This window comes from Balaenoptera ricei, chromosome 1, assembly GCF_028023285.1.
Source record: "Balaenoptera ricei isolate mBalRic1 chromosome 1, mBalRic1.hap2, whole genome shotgun sequence".
NCBI classification, from domain to species: Eukaryota; Metazoa; Chordata; class Mammalia; order Artiodactyla; family Balaenopteridae; genus Balaenoptera; species Balaenoptera ricei.
In genome coordinates this window covers 18,254,932-18,272,094 of record NC_082639.1, presented here as the reverse complement: position 1 = coordinate 18,272,094, position 17,163 = coordinate 18,254,932, and the positions used below count along the sequence as shown (strand labels likewise).

At 52.8% G+C, this 17,163-nt stretch overlaps 1 protein-coding gene across 4 annotated transcripts in view; it reads left to right on the top strand.

Moving 5' to 3' along the window:
* The window catches only part of ASAP3 (ArfGAP with SH3 domain, ankyrin repeat and PH domain 3), a 47,366-nt gene extending 33,238 nt beyond the window's left edge, over positions 1-14,128 (top strand). For all 4 annotated transcript variants that reach the window (XM_059915900.1, XM_059915896.1, XM_059915895.1 and 1 more), the window contains 20 exons: positions 2,043-2,154; positions 2,389-2,474; positions 2,921-2,996; positions 3,181-3,267; positions 3,445-3,554; positions 4,445-4,514; positions 4,822-4,909; positions 6,223-6,271; positions 6,386-6,576; positions 6,655-6,788; positions 7,077-7,171; positions 7,355-7,532; positions 8,470-8,555; positions 8,715-8,830; positions 9,447-9,514; positions 9,609-9,716; positions 9,868-10,063; positions 10,929-11,154; positions 11,731-11,821; positions 12,762-14,128. In XM_059915900.1, the coding sequence (XP_059771883.1) occupies positions 2,043-2,154; positions 2,389-2,474; positions 2,921-2,996; positions 3,181-3,267; positions 3,445-3,554; positions 4,445-4,514; positions 4,822-4,909; positions 6,223-6,271; positions 6,386-6,576; positions 6,655-6,788; positions 7,077-7,171; positions 7,355-7,532; positions 8,470-8,555; positions 8,715-8,830; positions 9,447-9,514; positions 9,609-9,716; positions 9,868-10,063; positions 10,929-11,154; positions 11,731-11,821; positions 12,762-12,836 (2,242 nt within the window). In that variant the 3' untranslated portion in view covers positions 12,837-14,128. The remainder of the gene's footprint in view (positions 1-2,042; positions 2,155-2,388; positions 2,475-2,920; positions 2,997-3,180; positions 3,268-3,444; positions 3,555-4,444; positions 4,515-4,821; positions 4,910-6,222; positions 6,272-6,385; positions 6,577-6,654; positions 6,789-7,076; positions 7,172-7,354; positions 7,533-8,469; positions 8,556-8,714; positions 8,831-9,446; positions 9,515-9,608; positions 9,717-9,867; positions 10,064-10,928; positions 11,155-11,730; positions 11,822-12,761) is intronic.
* Positions 14,129-17,163: the final 3,035 nt, after the last annotated feature.

Genomic DNA, 17,163 nt, shown 5'->3' with positions numbered 1-17,163 from the left:
AACAGCTGCATAGTATTCCTATATGTGCACGTAGCATGATTTATTTAACTACTTCCTGTTGATAAATATTGAGCTTATTTTTTCATTTCTCCCTATTTATTTACTTATTTTTTGGGGGGGGGCATGCCACGTATCATGTGGGATCTTAGTTCCCCCACCAGGGATCGAACCCATGCTCCTTGCAGTGGAAGCGCAGAGTCTGTTAAATCTGGAGCACCAGGGAAGTCCCTCTCACTTTTTGCAGATATGGTAACAATGTAAGACAGGAGCTGCCCTTGCCCTCTCCCAGCTGCTCTGCCCCCTCAGTCTCCCGCCCTCCTTAGCAAGCTGCCAGGCTCATTGTTGCTCAGGCCTGGCCATCACTTCTCTCTCTGCTGCTCATCTTCAGATCCCAAAAAAGCATCTGCCCTGACCCCCAGGCCCGTTCACAGGGTCAGTCCTCACCTAACTCCACTCCCCTGCCACAGATTCCCTCTTGGGGTATCATAAAGCTTTAGGGAAATGAAGAGTAACCACTTCTGAGAAAATTAAAAACAAACAAAACCACACACACACAAAAAAAAAAACCCCTGCAGAACTCTGCTCTAGAGCAGTGGGTTTCACCCAGGGGTGATTTTGCACCCCCAGGAGACATTTGTGGTCGTCACAACGGGGCAGATGCTACTGGCATCTAGTGGGCAGAGGCCAGGGATCCTGCTAAATATCTTACAGTGCACAGGACGGCCCCCACAGCAAAGAACTGTCTAGTCAAAATGTCTGTAGTTCCAAGGTTGAGAAACTGCTCTCTGGGTCTCCAGGGACAGATTCTACAAATAAACACCATTCCAGAGGTCTGACGTCAGTAAGGTCTAGAACTTTAGAACCAGAAGGGGCCTGAGAACTCAGTCTGGGCCGTTGCTTCCTCAGTTTACTGATGGGAAAACTGAAGCTTAAAGGGGCCTATAATATTATACTGTAATGTCTTCTGTCTGCTAAGTCTTTTGCATACTTTATCTCATCTGGGTACAGATAGAGGTCCCCATTTTCCAGATGAGGAGACTGGGGCTTGGAGAGGGGAAGTAATGCAGATGTAAGGTTATCCCACGTCTCTTTTCTTTGCTCAGGGCTGGCACCCACTGGGAGCAAAACTATACACAAGCTGTCTCCTTTACACGGGATTCACGGTCTCATGCGTCCAGCCCCAGATTTAGAAATACTCTCCTGGCTGGGAGTGGGTGGTCTGATGGGTGTGGGATTTCCAGGAAACCATTTATACACAGTTCCACCCATCCACAAACAGGAGAAACCACCAACTCTGAGATCCTTAGGGGAGAAAGCCCAGGTTACTCTTAGCTGCAGGATGGGAAGCGCTTTCTGTCTTCACCTACAAAGAAAAGAATCAAGGATTTTTAAGCTTTAAATGGGAAGCTCCATGGCTCAGAAGAATGAAGGCACCTTGTGGTCTTTTAACCCACATGGTCCTAAATCCCTTCCAGAAAAATCAGAACTGGTCACCCCCAATCCCACCTGGCCCTATCTGAGCCCATCCCCTCCCTGCCTAGAAATCATCAATTCCTTCCCATTGCTCTTGGGATAAAGAGCAAGAACGTCAACATGGTCTGACTCAGGCCCTGCGTGGTCTGGCCTCTCTTTACCTCACCTGGAACCACCTCCCTCTCCACTTCTGCTGTGATCCCTGATCTCTCCTGCCTCCGGGCTGTCACGTGGTCTGATCCTCCCACCCAGCCCTAGCTTCCTCTGACTTCAGATCTCAGCTCCAGCATCACTTCCTGAGTAGCTGGATGAGGTCGGATCCCCCATTTTACTCTCCCATTGCTCTCTTCAAGGCTGTGATTTGATTCACAGGGCTGCCATCCCCCTCACCAGCCTGTAGATTCCCTGAATCCACACTGTTGACCGTTGTACCCCAGCCCCACCACACAGCTGCACAGAGGAGGGTCCCCTCACTCTCGTGTGCCCGTACAGACAGGAGCATGTAGGGATGGTGGGACATGCAAGGGGATAGTGAGAGTTGTTCAGGCCTCTCTTTCCTTGGGGCCTAGGGCCAGGCTGGAGAAGGAGAGGGACCGGGCCAGGGTGACAGGAGGGAGTGCCGGGGAGGTGGCGCAGGACACCCAGAGAGAGCGACGCGTCTTCCAGCTGCACATGTGTGAGGTAAGGGGTGCCCCAGGCCGAGGGAGGGGTGGGATGTGTCTTCCTGTCTGCATCCCTGAACCCCCCCCGGGGGCCCAGTCACAGTCTCAGCCCAGGTCCTTGCCAGATGGCCCTTGAGATGTCACCAAGGTTCAGTCATGGCCAAAAGGATTAGCCTGGGATGGGGACAGCAGCCCCTTGTCCCCAGGATTCAGCTTTGCTCACATCACACACCTTTCCCTGCCCTCTCCCCAGTACCTGCTGAAAGCCGGGGAGAGCCAGATGAAGCAAGGTCCTGATTTCCTGCAGAGCCTCATCAAGTTCTTCCACGCCCAGCACAAGTAGGTTTCTCCCTGTGTCCCACCCCCATCCCCACGGTCCCTTGCCCCTTAACCCTTCAGGCAACCGAGAACAAGGCCATCCCCAGGGTCTGGCTGACCCTTGAGGCTTCCGTGTGTGTCTGTACCTCATTGGTAATGCTTTTTACGGCTGCTCTTTATTGAATGCTCACCACATATCAAGCACTACGTACCCTACACACACCCCTGTGAGCAGCTACTGATATTATCCCCATTTTATAGATGAGAAAACTTAGGCTCAGATTTACTAAGATCACACAGCTAGGAAGTGGGATCTGGCCCAGACACTCTGACTCCGGGGTGCCTGCTCGTGGCCATCACACTATATTGCCCCCAGGTGCCCTGCGATCTTTAGAGCACCTTCTCCCACACTTCCCCTCTCATTTTCATCTCTCTCTCTGGTCCCTTGTTTGGCCTCACACCCTTAGCTTTTTCCAAGATGGCTGGAAGGCTGCTCAGAGCCTGTCCCCCTTCATTGAGAAGCTGGCGGCCTCAGTACACGCAGTAAGTTGGGCCTCACCCTTGAGCTTGTGGTCAAGTCCCCTGTCCTTCCGGGAGAATCTGTGGCCGTGGAATTGCTGGCTCCTGTCCAGAGAGCAAGGCGGCTACTGCCCTGCTGCTCTGGGTCTGGGCTCTGTGCCTGGCACATCCGCTGGCTGGTGATGGGGTCCTGCCCTTTGCCCCATAGCTGCATCAAGCCCAGGAGGAGGAGCTACAGAAGCTGACCCAGCTCCGGGACTCCCTCCGAGGGACGCTGCAGCTTGAGAGCAGAGAAGTCAGCCCCTGAATCATACCCAACCAAGTGCCCACTCCCAAGGCCCACCCTGGAGGGAGGGAGAGAAGGAAGACCCCATAGCATCCCCTTGAGAAGTCTCCCTGAGTGAGACCCCTGCAGATTGGGGCTCTTCCCACCCACATGCCCTGAGGTCTCCTTTGCATGTCCGAGGAACAGGAGACTCTGAGCCGGAAGAACTCAGGAGGTGGCTACAGCATCCACCAGCACCAAGGCAACAAGCAGTTTGGGACAGAGAAGGTGGGCTTTCTGTACAAGAAAAGTGATGGGTAAGTGACTCAGAGAGCTCAAGTAACTTGCCCAAAGCCACCCAGCCAGTAAATGATAGGGTTGGGTGAGCTGCCTGAAGGGACTGTTCCTATCATTTGTGTAGACCCTGAGGGTTCCAGGACCCTCCACTCTGGCAGTGCAAAATCATCAGAATCCTGGGCTTGTGAATTTCTGCTAAAGTTGCTGCTTGTTCTTAACGTAAAGAAGAAGAATAGCGGCAGCGAACAATTTTTGAGCACTTATTATGCACTAGACAGTCTCCATGGCCTCACCCGTAATCTCTATAATACATTGAGTATGCCTGGAAATGAAACTGTTGACTGTGCCCTGCTCCCTGGTGTAAAAAAAAATCAGTCTGTGAAATGCAAAGGCCTTTATGGGAATCTGTTAATTTTTTTACTTACTAATCAGTTTTTATCAGAGAAGAATACCTTTGTTAAACCAATTAATATTTACCTCTTAGAGGAAAAGTGTCAAGTAGCTTTGATCATGGATTTGCTAATTTTATTTTTGAGGGCTCGATATTTATCTTGCTTTGTCTTTAACCATAATTCATCTGTTGTGGTCAAGAACCTGTTCCTCCTCTCAGACTAGGAGGTCCCTAAGGTTGGGAACTGTCTCCTCCATCAGACTGGAAGCTCTCAGAGGGCCAAGGTCACATGCCCCTTTAGAATAAAGATTCCTAGAGAGTGGGGCTGTCTGACTGGGAGCTTCCTAATGGCAGGGCTGTGTCCCCTCCAGCAGAAGGGAGCCCAGGGAGTGAGGGGCATAGGGGTCACGGGACGGAAGAGGTGAAGAAGTGAGTCCTGGTCCAGGACTCTTGTTCACTGATACAGGGGAATTAGGTGTGAGCCTTGAGTGACTGTCTTTCTATCCCTCTGGGCCCTAGAATTCGAAGAGTCTGGCAGAAAAGGAAGTGTGGAGTCAAGTATGGCTGCCTGACCATCTCACACAGCACGGTGAGGCCTGGAGGGGTGCGGGGTCTAAGGACATGATAGGTCCTCTCCTCCTGGTGTTCAGAGCAGACAGATGTCAAACCCTCCCTCTAAGACTGGTTGCAAACCTGGATCCAGGGAACTGGAGACTCCCTGTGGGAGGAAGGAGGGGATCCAAAGCCTCACACTCCACATCCTTGAGGTGCTAGGAGAGGGGAGACATAAACTGGAGCGCGATTATTGTGCCCATTTAACAGATTGGGAAACAAGCCTAAGAGTTTGGGAGGCCCAGAGGGTAACATGTACATCCTCCATCCCCAACTTCGCACAGATAAACCGGCCACCAGTGAAGCTGACCTTGCTGACATGCCAAGTGAGGCCAAACCCCGAGGAGAAAAAGTGCTTTGACCTGGTGACCCGTGAGTAGTCCCTGCCCCCTACCCAGCAACTGCCCAGGGCTTCTCTGAGAGACCTGTCAGCTCCTGGGAGGCTCCAAGTAGGGGCCTGTGTCCAATTCCACATGTGTTTATCAAATAGTTGCTACGGCAGGCATCAGACTCCTTAAGCTCTGGACACACTTTTTAGAGGCTTCACCCCATGTCACATTAAACATTAAAATGCACCCACACCCCACATTAAATATGATTTCTGTAAAGCATATTTAAATGGATTTGGGTAATTTGGCTTTCAAAATTATTACTTTAAAATGTTCAGTTTTCATCTTTTGGGGTCTTGGTGACAGGCTTTTCATGAGCACCAGCACAGGCTGAGAAAGACCTAGATCTGGTCTTCAGGGAGCTCTCTCTGGCAGGGGTGTGAGGTGGGGACCTGGAACTGCAAGGTGATGGGGAATGTCCAGAAGAGAGGTGCAGATATAGCACCATCAGAGATTAGAGTGAGGGGGGAATTCCCTGTCGGGTCCCGTGTTTAGGACTCAGTGCTCTCACTGCCGAGGGCCTGGGTTCAATCCCTGGTCAGGGAACTAAGATCCCGCAAGCCATGCGGCGTGGCCAAAAATAAATAAACAAATAAATAAATAAAAATTTAAAAAGATATATTAGAGCGAGGGAAGGCCTGCCCTGCTGTGAGGAATCAGGAAAGCCTTCTCGGAGTTTAGCGTTGAAGGACACAGAACATAGAGTCTGGGGGAGGATGTTTCAGGAGATGAAAGGCATGGAAGTAGGAGAGTGGGTCTTCCAGTTTAGACAGGGTGCAGGGTTCCCATAGCAGTAGTGGGAGATGAAGCCTGGGACCGCCTCTTAAAGGTTTGGAGGTCATAGGAGGCCTTGGAGCAGGGAAGTGGTGTGATTTGAGCAGAACCTTTGGCCCAGCAATCTGGCAGCTGGTGCGGGCTGGGGGACGAGGGGGAGAGGTGGGGAGCAGGAAGACCAGAAGGGAGACTGTGGGGCTGGGAGGGGAGGTGGCCGTAGGTTCAGAGGCTCCTCTGCCCGTGAGCTGAAGGGGGTCCTGTGCCCTGGGAAACCTCGCCCGACCCTGGAAGCTGGGCTTCACACTAGAGGGCCTTCTTGGGGTCCTACTTTGGAGGTTTCTTCTGAGAAACTGCCCCCTCTGCTGGCCACTGTCATCACCCGCCCGCTGTAGCTTAGCAGAGCCTGGCCCCAAGGAACAAAACCTCCGTCTGGAGCCGGCGGTGGGGGTGAGGGCTTCCCAGGCCCAGGGCAGCAAGGACAGCAGGATCTCTGTGAGCCAGACAACGCCCCTCTCCCCACAGACAACAGGACATACCACTTCCAGGCGGAGGACGAACATGAGTGTGAGGCGTGAGTGCCCCCCACGGCTAGCCCGGGGGTGGGGGTTAGGGGAGCAGCCTCCGGCCCGATACAGGACCGCACCACCGCGGGCGTCATCCCCACGCCACGCCGCACTCTCCGCAGGTGGGTGTCTGTGCTGCAGAACAGCAAGGACGAAGCCTTGAGTAGTGCCTTTCTGGGGGAGCCCAGCGGCGGCCCGGGGCCCTGGGGGGGCGCCGGGCTGGACGGGGAGCCCCAGGACCTCACCAAGCTGCTCATCGCCGAGGTCAAGAGCAGGCCCGGGAATGGCCAGTGCTGCGACTGCGGGGCTGCAGGTGGGGCCGGACGAGGAGGGAGGTGGAAACGGAGGGGAGGGGCCTGCGCCTCCAGGCACGAGCTGCGTTACTTTGCAGACCCCACTTGGCTCAGCACCAACCTGGGCGTGCTCACCTGCATCCAGTGTTCCGGAGTCCACCGCGAGCTGGGCGTGCGCTTCTCACGCATGCAGTCCCTCACCTTGGACCTACTGGGCCCCTCCGAGCTATTGGTGAGGGCGGGGCGGGGCCGGATGGCGATTCGGGGCGTGGTCTGATGAGAGGCGGGGCTTGGGCCCGAAGGGCTCAGCTGGAGCCTGTGTGGTCGGATGGGGCGGGGCCAAGGTGAGGCAGGGCCAAGTTGGGGCAGGACCCAGAGGAGCCAAAAAGAGGATGGGCGGGGCGGAGCCGAGCCTGGACGAGGAGGGAGGCTGAGGGGCGGGACCTCTGGAAGCTCAGTCCTCCAGGGGGCGCTGTCCTAACCACCGCGTCTTACCCCCACTACTTTCCTGCGAACCCAGTTGGCCTTGAACATCGGAAACACTCGCTTCAATGAGGTCATGGAGGCCCAGCTGCCCTCGCACGGCGGCCCTAAACCCTCAACTGAGAGTGACATGTAAGGCGATTCTCAGCTGGGGGCGGATTCTGGCCGGGGGATTCTGCTTCCCTGGCTCCCAGGGAGAAGTCTGGGGAGAGGGGAGCCTCAGATCTGGAAGAGTCCAGGACATGTGGGGTGGTTTCAAGGGTCAGCTGAGTAGAAACGGTCCTTGCTCTGACATCCCGCGGTTATTTTTGGCAGGAGCACCCGCAGGGACTATATCGTGGCCAAGTATGTGGAACACAGGTTTGCCCGGCGATCCACCCCCGAGCCTCAGAGACTCTGGATGGCCATTTGCAACCGGGACCTCCTGTCTGTACTGGAAGCCTTCGCTAATGGGCAGGACTTTGGACAGCCACTGCCGGGGCCTGAGGGGCAGGTGAGAACCCTCTCCAAGGGCCACTTATAACCCAGCCACACTTAGCACACCCCAGTCCTCCTCCAGGGCTGGCTGTTACTCCCCCATGCCCCACCTCTGACATCTGCTCAAACCCCACCCATCAGAGGGGTAAATGGGAGAGAGCACAACTTAAGTCAGGCAATTCTGAGCCAAAATCCTGGCTCTGTCTTTTCCTAGCTGTGTGATCCTGAGCAAGTTACTGAACTCTGAGTCTCATTTTCTCATCTGTAAAACGGGTTAATGATAGCACCCATGGGGTTGAAGTGAGAATTAAGTCCCGTATGAAAGGGCCTGGTGCATAATATATGTGCGATAAATGTTGGAATCTTTTTTTCCCTTGAATAGCCTTAGAAATGGGGAGGGGTGGGTCAGATCAGAGCAAGGAAGGCCATTGCATTGGTGATTCTAGTAACAAACATCACGTGAGCCAAGGGGGAAAGGATATCAGAGACATTTGAAGGAATAAATTGACACTGACTGGACATCAAAAATTGGATGCCATGTCTTTGAGCTGTCTGCCTGATATCTTGTGGGCTCTCCAGTGGGCAGGGTGGGTGTAGCACTTAGACGGGGTAAGAATTTGGAACAGCCTACCCGTGAGTGTTAACTGAAAGCTTGAGGTTATTCGACGTCTCTGGGGGCAGTGAGAGAGGAGCAGAGAGAAGAGTCCAAGGCCAAGAACCAAGTTTGAGAAACACCTTCCACTGGGGAGGAGGAGGTAGAACCACTGAAGGAAGCAGTGAAGGGATGGCCTTTCATCCTCCTCCCAAACATGAGGTTTCCCCATTCAGTTTCCTCTCTCAGGGGTTCTGGAAGCTTCATATCTGGAGGTGTCAGGAGGCAGCAAGAGTTTAAGAGGGTAATATTGGGGGGCAGGTGAACTGGGGTAAACTCAGAGGTGTGGACATGTATTCAGGCACCTGGAGAGCTCGCCCTGCACTTGGCTGTCAGAGTCACCAACCAGGCCTCCCTGCCCCTGGTGGATTTCATCATCCAAAACGGGTGAGAACCTCCCTGCCCACCTCCTCACGCTCCCCTTGCCTTCCTCTTCTCCCCCTCTCCTCCCTCCTTTCCCCTCTCTCTTTTCCCCCTGACTTTGACCCCTTCACCTGTCTGTTCCCTTCCTTCCTCCCTGGCCCACCCCCCCACACCCCGCCACAGTGGTCACCTGGATGCCAAGGCTGCTGACGGAAACAGCGCCCTGCACTGCGCTGCTCTCTACAACCAACCCGACTGCCTCAAGCTGCTGCTGAAAGGGAGAGCCTCAGTTGGCACAGGTGGGGCTCCGACAACTCCTCCATCAGACTCCCATTCCTGACTACCCCTCGTGGGGGACTTCCTGCCTTATTTCCAGACAGAGAACACTGGTAACAAGCATGGACTTTGCACACAGACTTGGGTTCTAATCCTGGCTTGCTTCTGACCACCTTTGTGACTTTGGGGTTTGTCCATTCATCTCTTGAACCTCAGCTTCTTCATCTGTAAAATGGGAATAATACCACTGACCTAGCAGACCTGCTGAAAGGATAAAATAAAACAACTTTTCTTAAAGTACCTAGACAAATAAACATTAACTGAATCTGAATAATAGTGCTTGTAATAGCTATGATTTACTGTTTAATGTGTACCTGGTAATGTGCCAAGTGCTCTGTGTATATTAACTCATTTAATCCTCATAACAACCTCGTCAGTAGTTACAAGTGTCATACTCATTTTATAGATGAGAAAATTAAGGCCCAGAGAGGTTAAGTCACTTGTCCAAAGTCACACAGCCAGGAAGTAGCAGAGCCAGGATTCAAACCCAGACAATCTTGATTCCAAAGACTCATCCTAACCTCTAAGTTATAATGCCTCTTTGACCCTGACCATGACCCCTGACTTTGTCCCTCACAGTGAACGAGGCAGGAGAGACAGCTCTGGACATAGCCAGGAAGAAGCAGCACAAAGAGTGTGAGGAGCTGGTGAGGTCTAGGGAAGGAGAGGGAGCCCCTGACCCTTTCTGTCTCTCCACTGAGCCCCTGACCTTCTGAACTGCCAAGGCTTTGTTTTTGGCAGCTGGAGCAGGCCCATGCCGGGACCCTCGCCTTCCCCCTGCACCTGGACTACCCCTGGGGGATTTCCACAGAGCCTGGCTCTGACAGTGAGGAGGATGAGGAAGAGAAGGTGCGTCCCAGCCCTCGTCTCTCAGGCCTCCAGACAGCCGAAGGGAAGACCTGATGGTCTTCCAGGTCCAAATGGGACCTGATGTGGGGAGGGGCGGGGCTGAGCTGGAGGAACCAAGGGCGTCCTCCCTCCCACACTTTTGCCCCGGCAGCGCTGCCCGCTGAAGCCCCCAGCCCAGGTCCGCTGGGCCAGTGGGAGGCTGGACATCAGCAACAAGACCTACGAGACCATCGCCAGCCTGGGACCAGCTGCCCCTAAGATCCAGAGTGAGGATTGCCCCCCACCTTTGCCGGTCAAAAACCCTTCTCGGACCATGGCCCAAGGGCGTGCGGGACATGCCAGTGGAGGTATGTTTGGCTGCCCAGACAGATGCTCTCCTGCCATTCACTGAGGGCCTGCTATGTGCTGGGGCACTGAGCTCAGAGCGCTGTGTTAGTCCATACCACCCTCACTGTCACCGTCAGGTAGGGGTGATCGTCTCCGCCTTACAGGTAAAGGAAGAGAGATGTTCAGTAACATGCCCAAGATCCCACAGCTAAGTCCCTGATGTGGGCTTCCAACCCGGGTCTGTCTTATTCCAAATTCCTCAATGCTTCACTGAAATAAAAAGAGAGAGAAGCATTTTTTAAGCATCCACTGTGTCTTGAGTCCCTTGGGGGCTACTGAGACACAGTCTAGTGGGAGAGAGAAAAACTGGAATGTAATTCATTATAATATAAGGCACAGTGTGACATAGAAGATAAATCCCAAAAGGACGGAAGCAAGTTTTGTTGACTACTATTTCTCCAGCACCTAGCACAGTGCCTGGCTGCTGTCAAGAACTATTTGTTGCATGAATGAACAGGCTTGTTCTGGGAACTCAGGAGAGGGAGGGAGCCTATCCTGCTGGGATTGGTAGGTGGGTTAGGAAGGCTTCCTGGTGGGGGCAGCATCAGAGCTGAGCCTGAGGGACAAGCAGGAGAGTCCAGATTGAGGAGAGGGTGTGAGCAGAAGTGAAACAGTGCTAGTCAGTGTGGCCCTGGCCATCAGGAATGAACATCATAAACCATGAGACTGAAGCATGATGGGGAAGAGTTGAAGGAGAGTGCTGGAGAGATAGATGAGAGGTGGGGAATTGGGAGAGAACCATGATAGATTCCAGAGGCCAAAAGCTGCTTTGAAATTGAGCACAGGGTAAGTGATAAAGCCGGTCTTTATCACTTCTGATTTCAGATCGTTCTGAAGTTCCCAGCCTGAGCTCGGAGTCTGCTGGGGTCCCTGAGAACCTGAGCAGTCCAGCCTCCTCCTCCTCCAGCCTCACAAGCCCCGTGGAACCTGGGGGTCCCAACCAAACCCTACCCAGCTCTGAAGAGGCCCTCTGGGAGCCCCCGGGCCCCTCCCGACCCAGCCTGACATCTGGAACCACCCCTTCAGAGATGTATCCCCCTGTCAGGTTCAGGTTGGTGAAAGCCCAGCTGTGCAGTCTCAGCAAGTCTCCTGACCTCTCTGAGCATCCATTTACTTCGCCACCTCTAAACGGTGCCTGCCTGAAGCCTGGGATACCTTCCAGCGCTGAGGCCCATGAACAATGCAGAAATGCTAGACCTTAAGTGGAGGGTGATTGGACCCCTTCCCCCTTCACACACCTGCTCCTGTGTCTGGCCTGGAGAGCTGGGGAGGAGTCTGGGGCTCAGGCTGCTGAAGCTGGAAGAGCGAAGGCCTAGTGCCAACTGTGGCTTGTTCTACAGGTTCACAGTGGGGTTTTCACTCTGTCCCCACCTCCAACCCAGGATCCAGTCCTCTCTTCCTTGCAAACCCTTTCAGTTTGGAGTTTGGGGAGTAGATATGGTGAAATTTTCAGTGTGGAGGTCAGTTCTGGGCCTCTGGGGCCTGTGATGCACCCAGCCTGGGGGCCTCGTAGACTCTCTGCCCACCCAGTCCAAGCCCCCAGCCTTGCTCTATCCCTGAGCCCTTCCCCCTACTCTAAGGGGCTCTCTGGGTGCAGGGGTCACCTTGGCCTTTCCCTGTCTTCCAGCTCTGAGAGCACTCGCTCCTATCGGCGGGGGGGCCGGAGCCCGGAGGACTGTCCTTCAGCCCGGCAGCCTCTACCCAGAAGGAACATGCCGGTAAGACTCCGGGACTGTGGTTTGAAGGGCGGTGATAGGGTACGTGGGAGGCAGAGCTGGTCAAGAGTAAGTGTATTAGGGCGGCAGACCTCTCTCCAGGACTGGGGGCAGCCATCGTTTGACCAGTCCCTGTCCTGGTGTTCCTCCTTCCCCAGCCCAGGATGGGTGCAGCTGGGGAGAGCCCAGGCCTTGAGAGGCATCAGAGGTGACAAGGCCCAAGCTCTGACTGTTCCCCAGGGGAGGGTGAGCAAAGCTGTGTCAGCCAGGCTGGTCGCTCAGAGAAGGAAGCACTCCCTGCAGACGAGGAAGGATTAGGGTGGCCGTGTTCCAGCCTTTGGTTTGCATAACTCTCCCCTTGTACAGGAGTCTCCTGGAATCCACTGAAACTTCCAGGCATAGAGGGATGTGACAGGGACAAGGCAAGAGCTGTCATCCTTAATCCAGCTTCTCCCTGCTGAATCACAGAGTCTCGCACAATCATACATATTTAGATGAGGAGCCTGGGAGTGGGCATAGGACAGAGGCAGTTGTGCCGAGAAGGAAGCCATCTCTGTTCCTGATTCCCCTGGGGATTTGTCGGGGTTGGCATTAGTTGTCTGTGTTGAAAGTAGGGGATGGAAAGAGCTGGGTCTCTCTAGGGAATCATCATCCTCAGTCTATCAGAGTCAGGCACCAGACACAAATGTGTGTCTACAACCAGGTGTCCATCACCCAGCATTTAGTTGATGCCTGTTGTTGAGACATGTGTGATAATAAGAGCCTGGGCTTTGAAGCGTGGAGGTCTTGGAAAAGTGGCTTCACTTCTTCAAGCTTCAGCTTCATCTGTAAAATAGGGATAATTTCATGGTCCCACAATAGGACCTTTTGAAACTGAGTGAGATAAACAGCTGGTATATAACAGGTGCTTAAGAAATGTCAATTTTCATCCTTCTCTCCCCAGGTTGGCTTCACTGAAGGAGACGGTTCAAGGACTGGGGTTCTCCCAGCAAGTTCTGTGCAGCTTTTGCAAGACTAGCTCCTTACTAGCCCTTGCATGCCTGAACCACCCCCATGCTGGACCCCAGATTCAGAGCTAGGACTTGAGCCCACAAGACTGGGGAGCTGAGGTGTTTATGCCCTGGGGTCTTGCTGTCTCTGTCCCTTGTGCCTCTGTGGCTGGCCTTCCTCCCTGACATGGGCCCATGCCCCTGCCAAGGGCACTGGGCCCCTCCATGTTAGGGCTGATGGCCGTTTGTCTCCATCTCATACCTGCCAGGGACCAGGGAGCCCTATGGCTGGACCCGAGTGCTCCTGACCCAGCTCCAACTGCAGAACCTTCAATCCCTCATCAGACCAGGACTGTGTTTCTTCCATCAGTCTGGGGGGCTCTAACCTGCCTTCATCATTCTGCAGGCCAGGGATTCTGCCAGACTAGGGACTGTCTTCTCAGCCATTCATTAGCCTAGTATTCTTTGACTGAGTTCTGGCTCTTTGTCCATTCCTGTGCTAGGCACTGCAGATGTCACAGGAATAAGACAAAGGTCCTGCAGATGTGGTCCCTTTCCGGGCAGCTGGTCCCACGAGTTAGGCTTGGAAATGGGCAGGGCTAGATTCCAGAGGATGGTTCTGGGCTTAGGGGCAGACTGACAATCAGCTGGCTTACACCTGAATAACATTGCAGTTGTCTACAGCCTGTATCCATTCTGGTTGCTCAGTGCCCGTGCTATACTGGCTGTTAAATAAATATTCTGAATATCACTCCTTTTGAGGGACAGCACAGCCTTGCTGGGGACCTCTGTTGTAACAGATTCCCAGCCAGGAAGTAGAGGAGGGTTCACCCCCATTCGCTTACTCTCCTTGATTTAGCAAGAATGAAAGGAATGGTCTGGGATGATTATCCTCACTTCTCTCCTCTTTCTGTCAGTCAACTCAGGAACCTTCCAGTCTCGGGGGAGGAAAGGGCCAAGAAAGGAGAAAGGAGAGTGATAGAAATGGAGGGTGGAGACTTAAAGGTTCTACTTCCCAGCGCCAGAAATTCCACAGTCGCTTTCAGGCCCGTATTGGAAAACAGATACACCTAAGCCATCATCAGTCTCTTAACAGGTCAGCTTTATAGGCGCTGGGCACTGGGACCTGGCAGGGATGGACCAGGACAAACAGGGGAGGCCAGAGGATGCCAATGGCCAATGCAGCAGCCTGGTCCGGGAGGCTGCGCTGTTTACCCTGGAGACCTGACAGGTGTGTGATCCCACAGGAGCGAGGTTGTCTTCAGAGCCCCCAGTGTCTTGTTATTTCACTCATCTCTAATAAAAGATTTTTCAGAGTAAATTTCAGTGGTTTCATTTATGTTCTTTGAAGAGCCATCGGGAAGGAGAGGGATTCTTAGGGCTTGGAATTCTTTCTGTAGACCTGCTAAGAGGGACAGCCTGGTGTAGAGCAGTGGTTTGCAACCAGGGGTGATTTTCCCCCAGGGAACATTTGACAAGGAAGAGACATTTTTTACTGTTCCCAACTGGAGGGTGCTGCTGGCATCTAGTGGCTAGAGTTCAGGGATGCTGCTAAACATTCTTCAGTACACAGGCCAGCCCCCGCGAACAGTGAATTATCCAGCCCAAAATGGTAATAGTGCCGAGGTTGAGAAACCCTGGTGTGAGGAAAGAGCACTGGACTAGGAGTCTGGAGACCTGCAGTTTAACTCTGCCACAGTCCCTGCTTATTTGTGAGGTGATCCCAGGAAGCACAATGGGTAGTAGGGATGTGAAAAAAAAAGGAACGTGCCTTCAAGTTATCCCATCAGGAGTGAAGAAATTGGTGTATTTACTACCAACTCTGGTCTCTCGCTGGTTCAAGCGTCCTTTCTGGGGGTGTCAATTCCTAATTCTCTACTTCCAGGCTGCCCTGAAGCCCTCAGAGAGATGCAGGAAGCTGTCAGAGGTGTGTCCAGGAATTGCCTGCTGGTGACCTCCGAGGTGGATGGGTAGGCAGAGGGGATGTAGAGGGTACTGACGTGTCTGATACGGTTGAGCAGTGCAATCCTGGGCCTCACTGGGCCTCAGTCTTCCAGTCTGTACAAAGAAAGGTTTGGACTTGATGTTTTCTTAGGGTCCTTCAAGCCCTGAAGTCTTGGCTTCTTTTGATGTCACTCAACTCACAGTGGGAGTTGGGTGGAAGTTTGAGGAAACTCAAATCTGCTTTTTCTAAAAGGCAATCCTAAGTAATTGCAGACAGCTGTCTCTTCAACCCAGAGGGGCTTGCTTGGGGGTTGGCCAAGAAGTTTTAGTCTAACCTCCTAAAAGTGGCCTACAGCGCTTTTCATGGTCAGGCCCCACCCACCTCCCCTCTGAACACCCCTCTCACCGCTGTGCTGTAGCCACACCAGTTTTTCCTTCAACCCCGACACGTGAAGCACCCTCCCTTCCCCAAGCTTTGCACATTCGGAACTCCAGGAGGACTGATTTGTACCTCTCAGGATGCTCAGGGCTAAAAGTTCTGGCACCTAGTAGGTGCTCAATACATATATGTATAAATGTTTCTTCTCTTACTTTAACACTCTCCTCCTCCTCCCCCCAGCTCCCACTCAGCACTTCCACCCAAAGTTAAACTTCATTTCTTCAGAGAACATGACACCCCAAATGGTGCAAGTCCCCTCAGATGTCTGCAAGTTATCCTCTACTTCTTCCTGACCCTCACCCCAGTTGTGATAACACAGAATTGATGGTGTCCGTATTTGTTTAAGGTTTTTCTTACCCATAGACTGAGTCTCAAGCTTGCTGGGACTGGGTCTGTCTTATTCATTGCTTGGACATTCAATGCGTATCTGTTGAATGAATGAGAAACCCACCCCTTCCTACCTTGGTCCCAGCACAGTTAGAAGATTTAACCAAAATTTTAGAAGTGGAGACCTGATTGAAACAAAAGGTGCTTATTTGGGGTTTGTTAGCACTGCACTCCTGGAGACACAGATTCAAGAAGCGCATCAGGGCTTCCCTGGTGGCGCAGAGGTTAAGAATCCACGCTCCGCAACAGGAGAAGCCACTGCAAGGAAGAGTGGCCTCCGCTCGCCAGAACTAGAGAAAGCCCGCCCGCAGCTTTCTCCGCCCAAGGGAGCCCAAAACAAATAAATAAATAAAATAAATAAATAAATAAATGTGTGTGTGTGTGTGTGTGTGTGTGTGTGTATGTATATATATATATATAAAGAAGCGCTTCAATTGTGTTCTGCAGGACTACAAAATGGGAAGGCTTATAAAGGCAGAAACCGCAAGGTTACAGTTAGTTACAGGAGTTGTTTATCAAGAATTACAATTGGAGGGCTTCCCTGGTGGCGCAGTGGTTGAGAATCTGCCTGCTAATGCAGGGGACACAGGTTCGAGCCCTGGTCTGGGAGGATCCCACATGCCGCGGAGCAACTGGGCCTGTGAGCCACAACTACTGAGCCTGCGCGTCTGGAGCCTGTGCTCCGCAACAAGAGAGGCCACGATAGTGAGAGGCCCGTGCACCGCGATGAAGAGTGGCCCCCGCTCGCTGCAACTAGAGAAAGCCCTCGAACAGAAACGAAGACCCAATACAGCCAAAAATAAGATAAATAAAAATAAATTAAAAACTAATTCCTTAAAAAAAAAAAAAAAGAATTACAATTGGAGCTGGCCAGAAGTAAAGGTGCTTATTAAATAAGGATTGGTTGGGGTCCAAAATGGTTGCATAATTACAAGGGGAGACCTTGAGACCATAAGGTTTGCAGCTGGCAAGTGTGGTTCTGAGTACTCTGGTGATGACCGTGGACCTGGTACAGCTCAAAGAAAGTTCAGGCTTTCAGTGATGCAGAGATGCGTCTGAAACCAGATCCTCAGCTGCTGCTGGACTGCATTTTTGTTTGCCCGAACTGTGATCACTCTATTTGAATTTCAATTTGTCATCAGAAGCCAGGTGAGTCCACCCTGTGATGGAGGACGAGGTTCTCCAAGGTTCTCTCAGGAAAGTCTGGAGCTTTCACTGAACGCTCCAAGCCACAACTTCCCATCCCCACACACTGCAGACCACTTTTCATGCCTCCCTTCCAGGCCCATAAGCACCCCCACACACACTCCACACACACACAGGTCATTTTCTATCAGTTAAACTCACGTTGAGGAAGGGATCTGGGTCTGCTGGGGACACTTGGAAGGTCCTTCCACAGGAACACAGATGTGTGTGCACAGCTGTGGAGGCATGATTCTGTTTCCTCCCTTCCAGATCTAATCTCATTGGGGAGGCAGTGTCCTGACCCTGACTAAATAAAGGGCACATGCACCTGGACACGGATTTCTCAAAGTCTGGTGCACTTAAGAATTTCCCAAGCCCTCATTACTCAAAGTGTAGTTGTG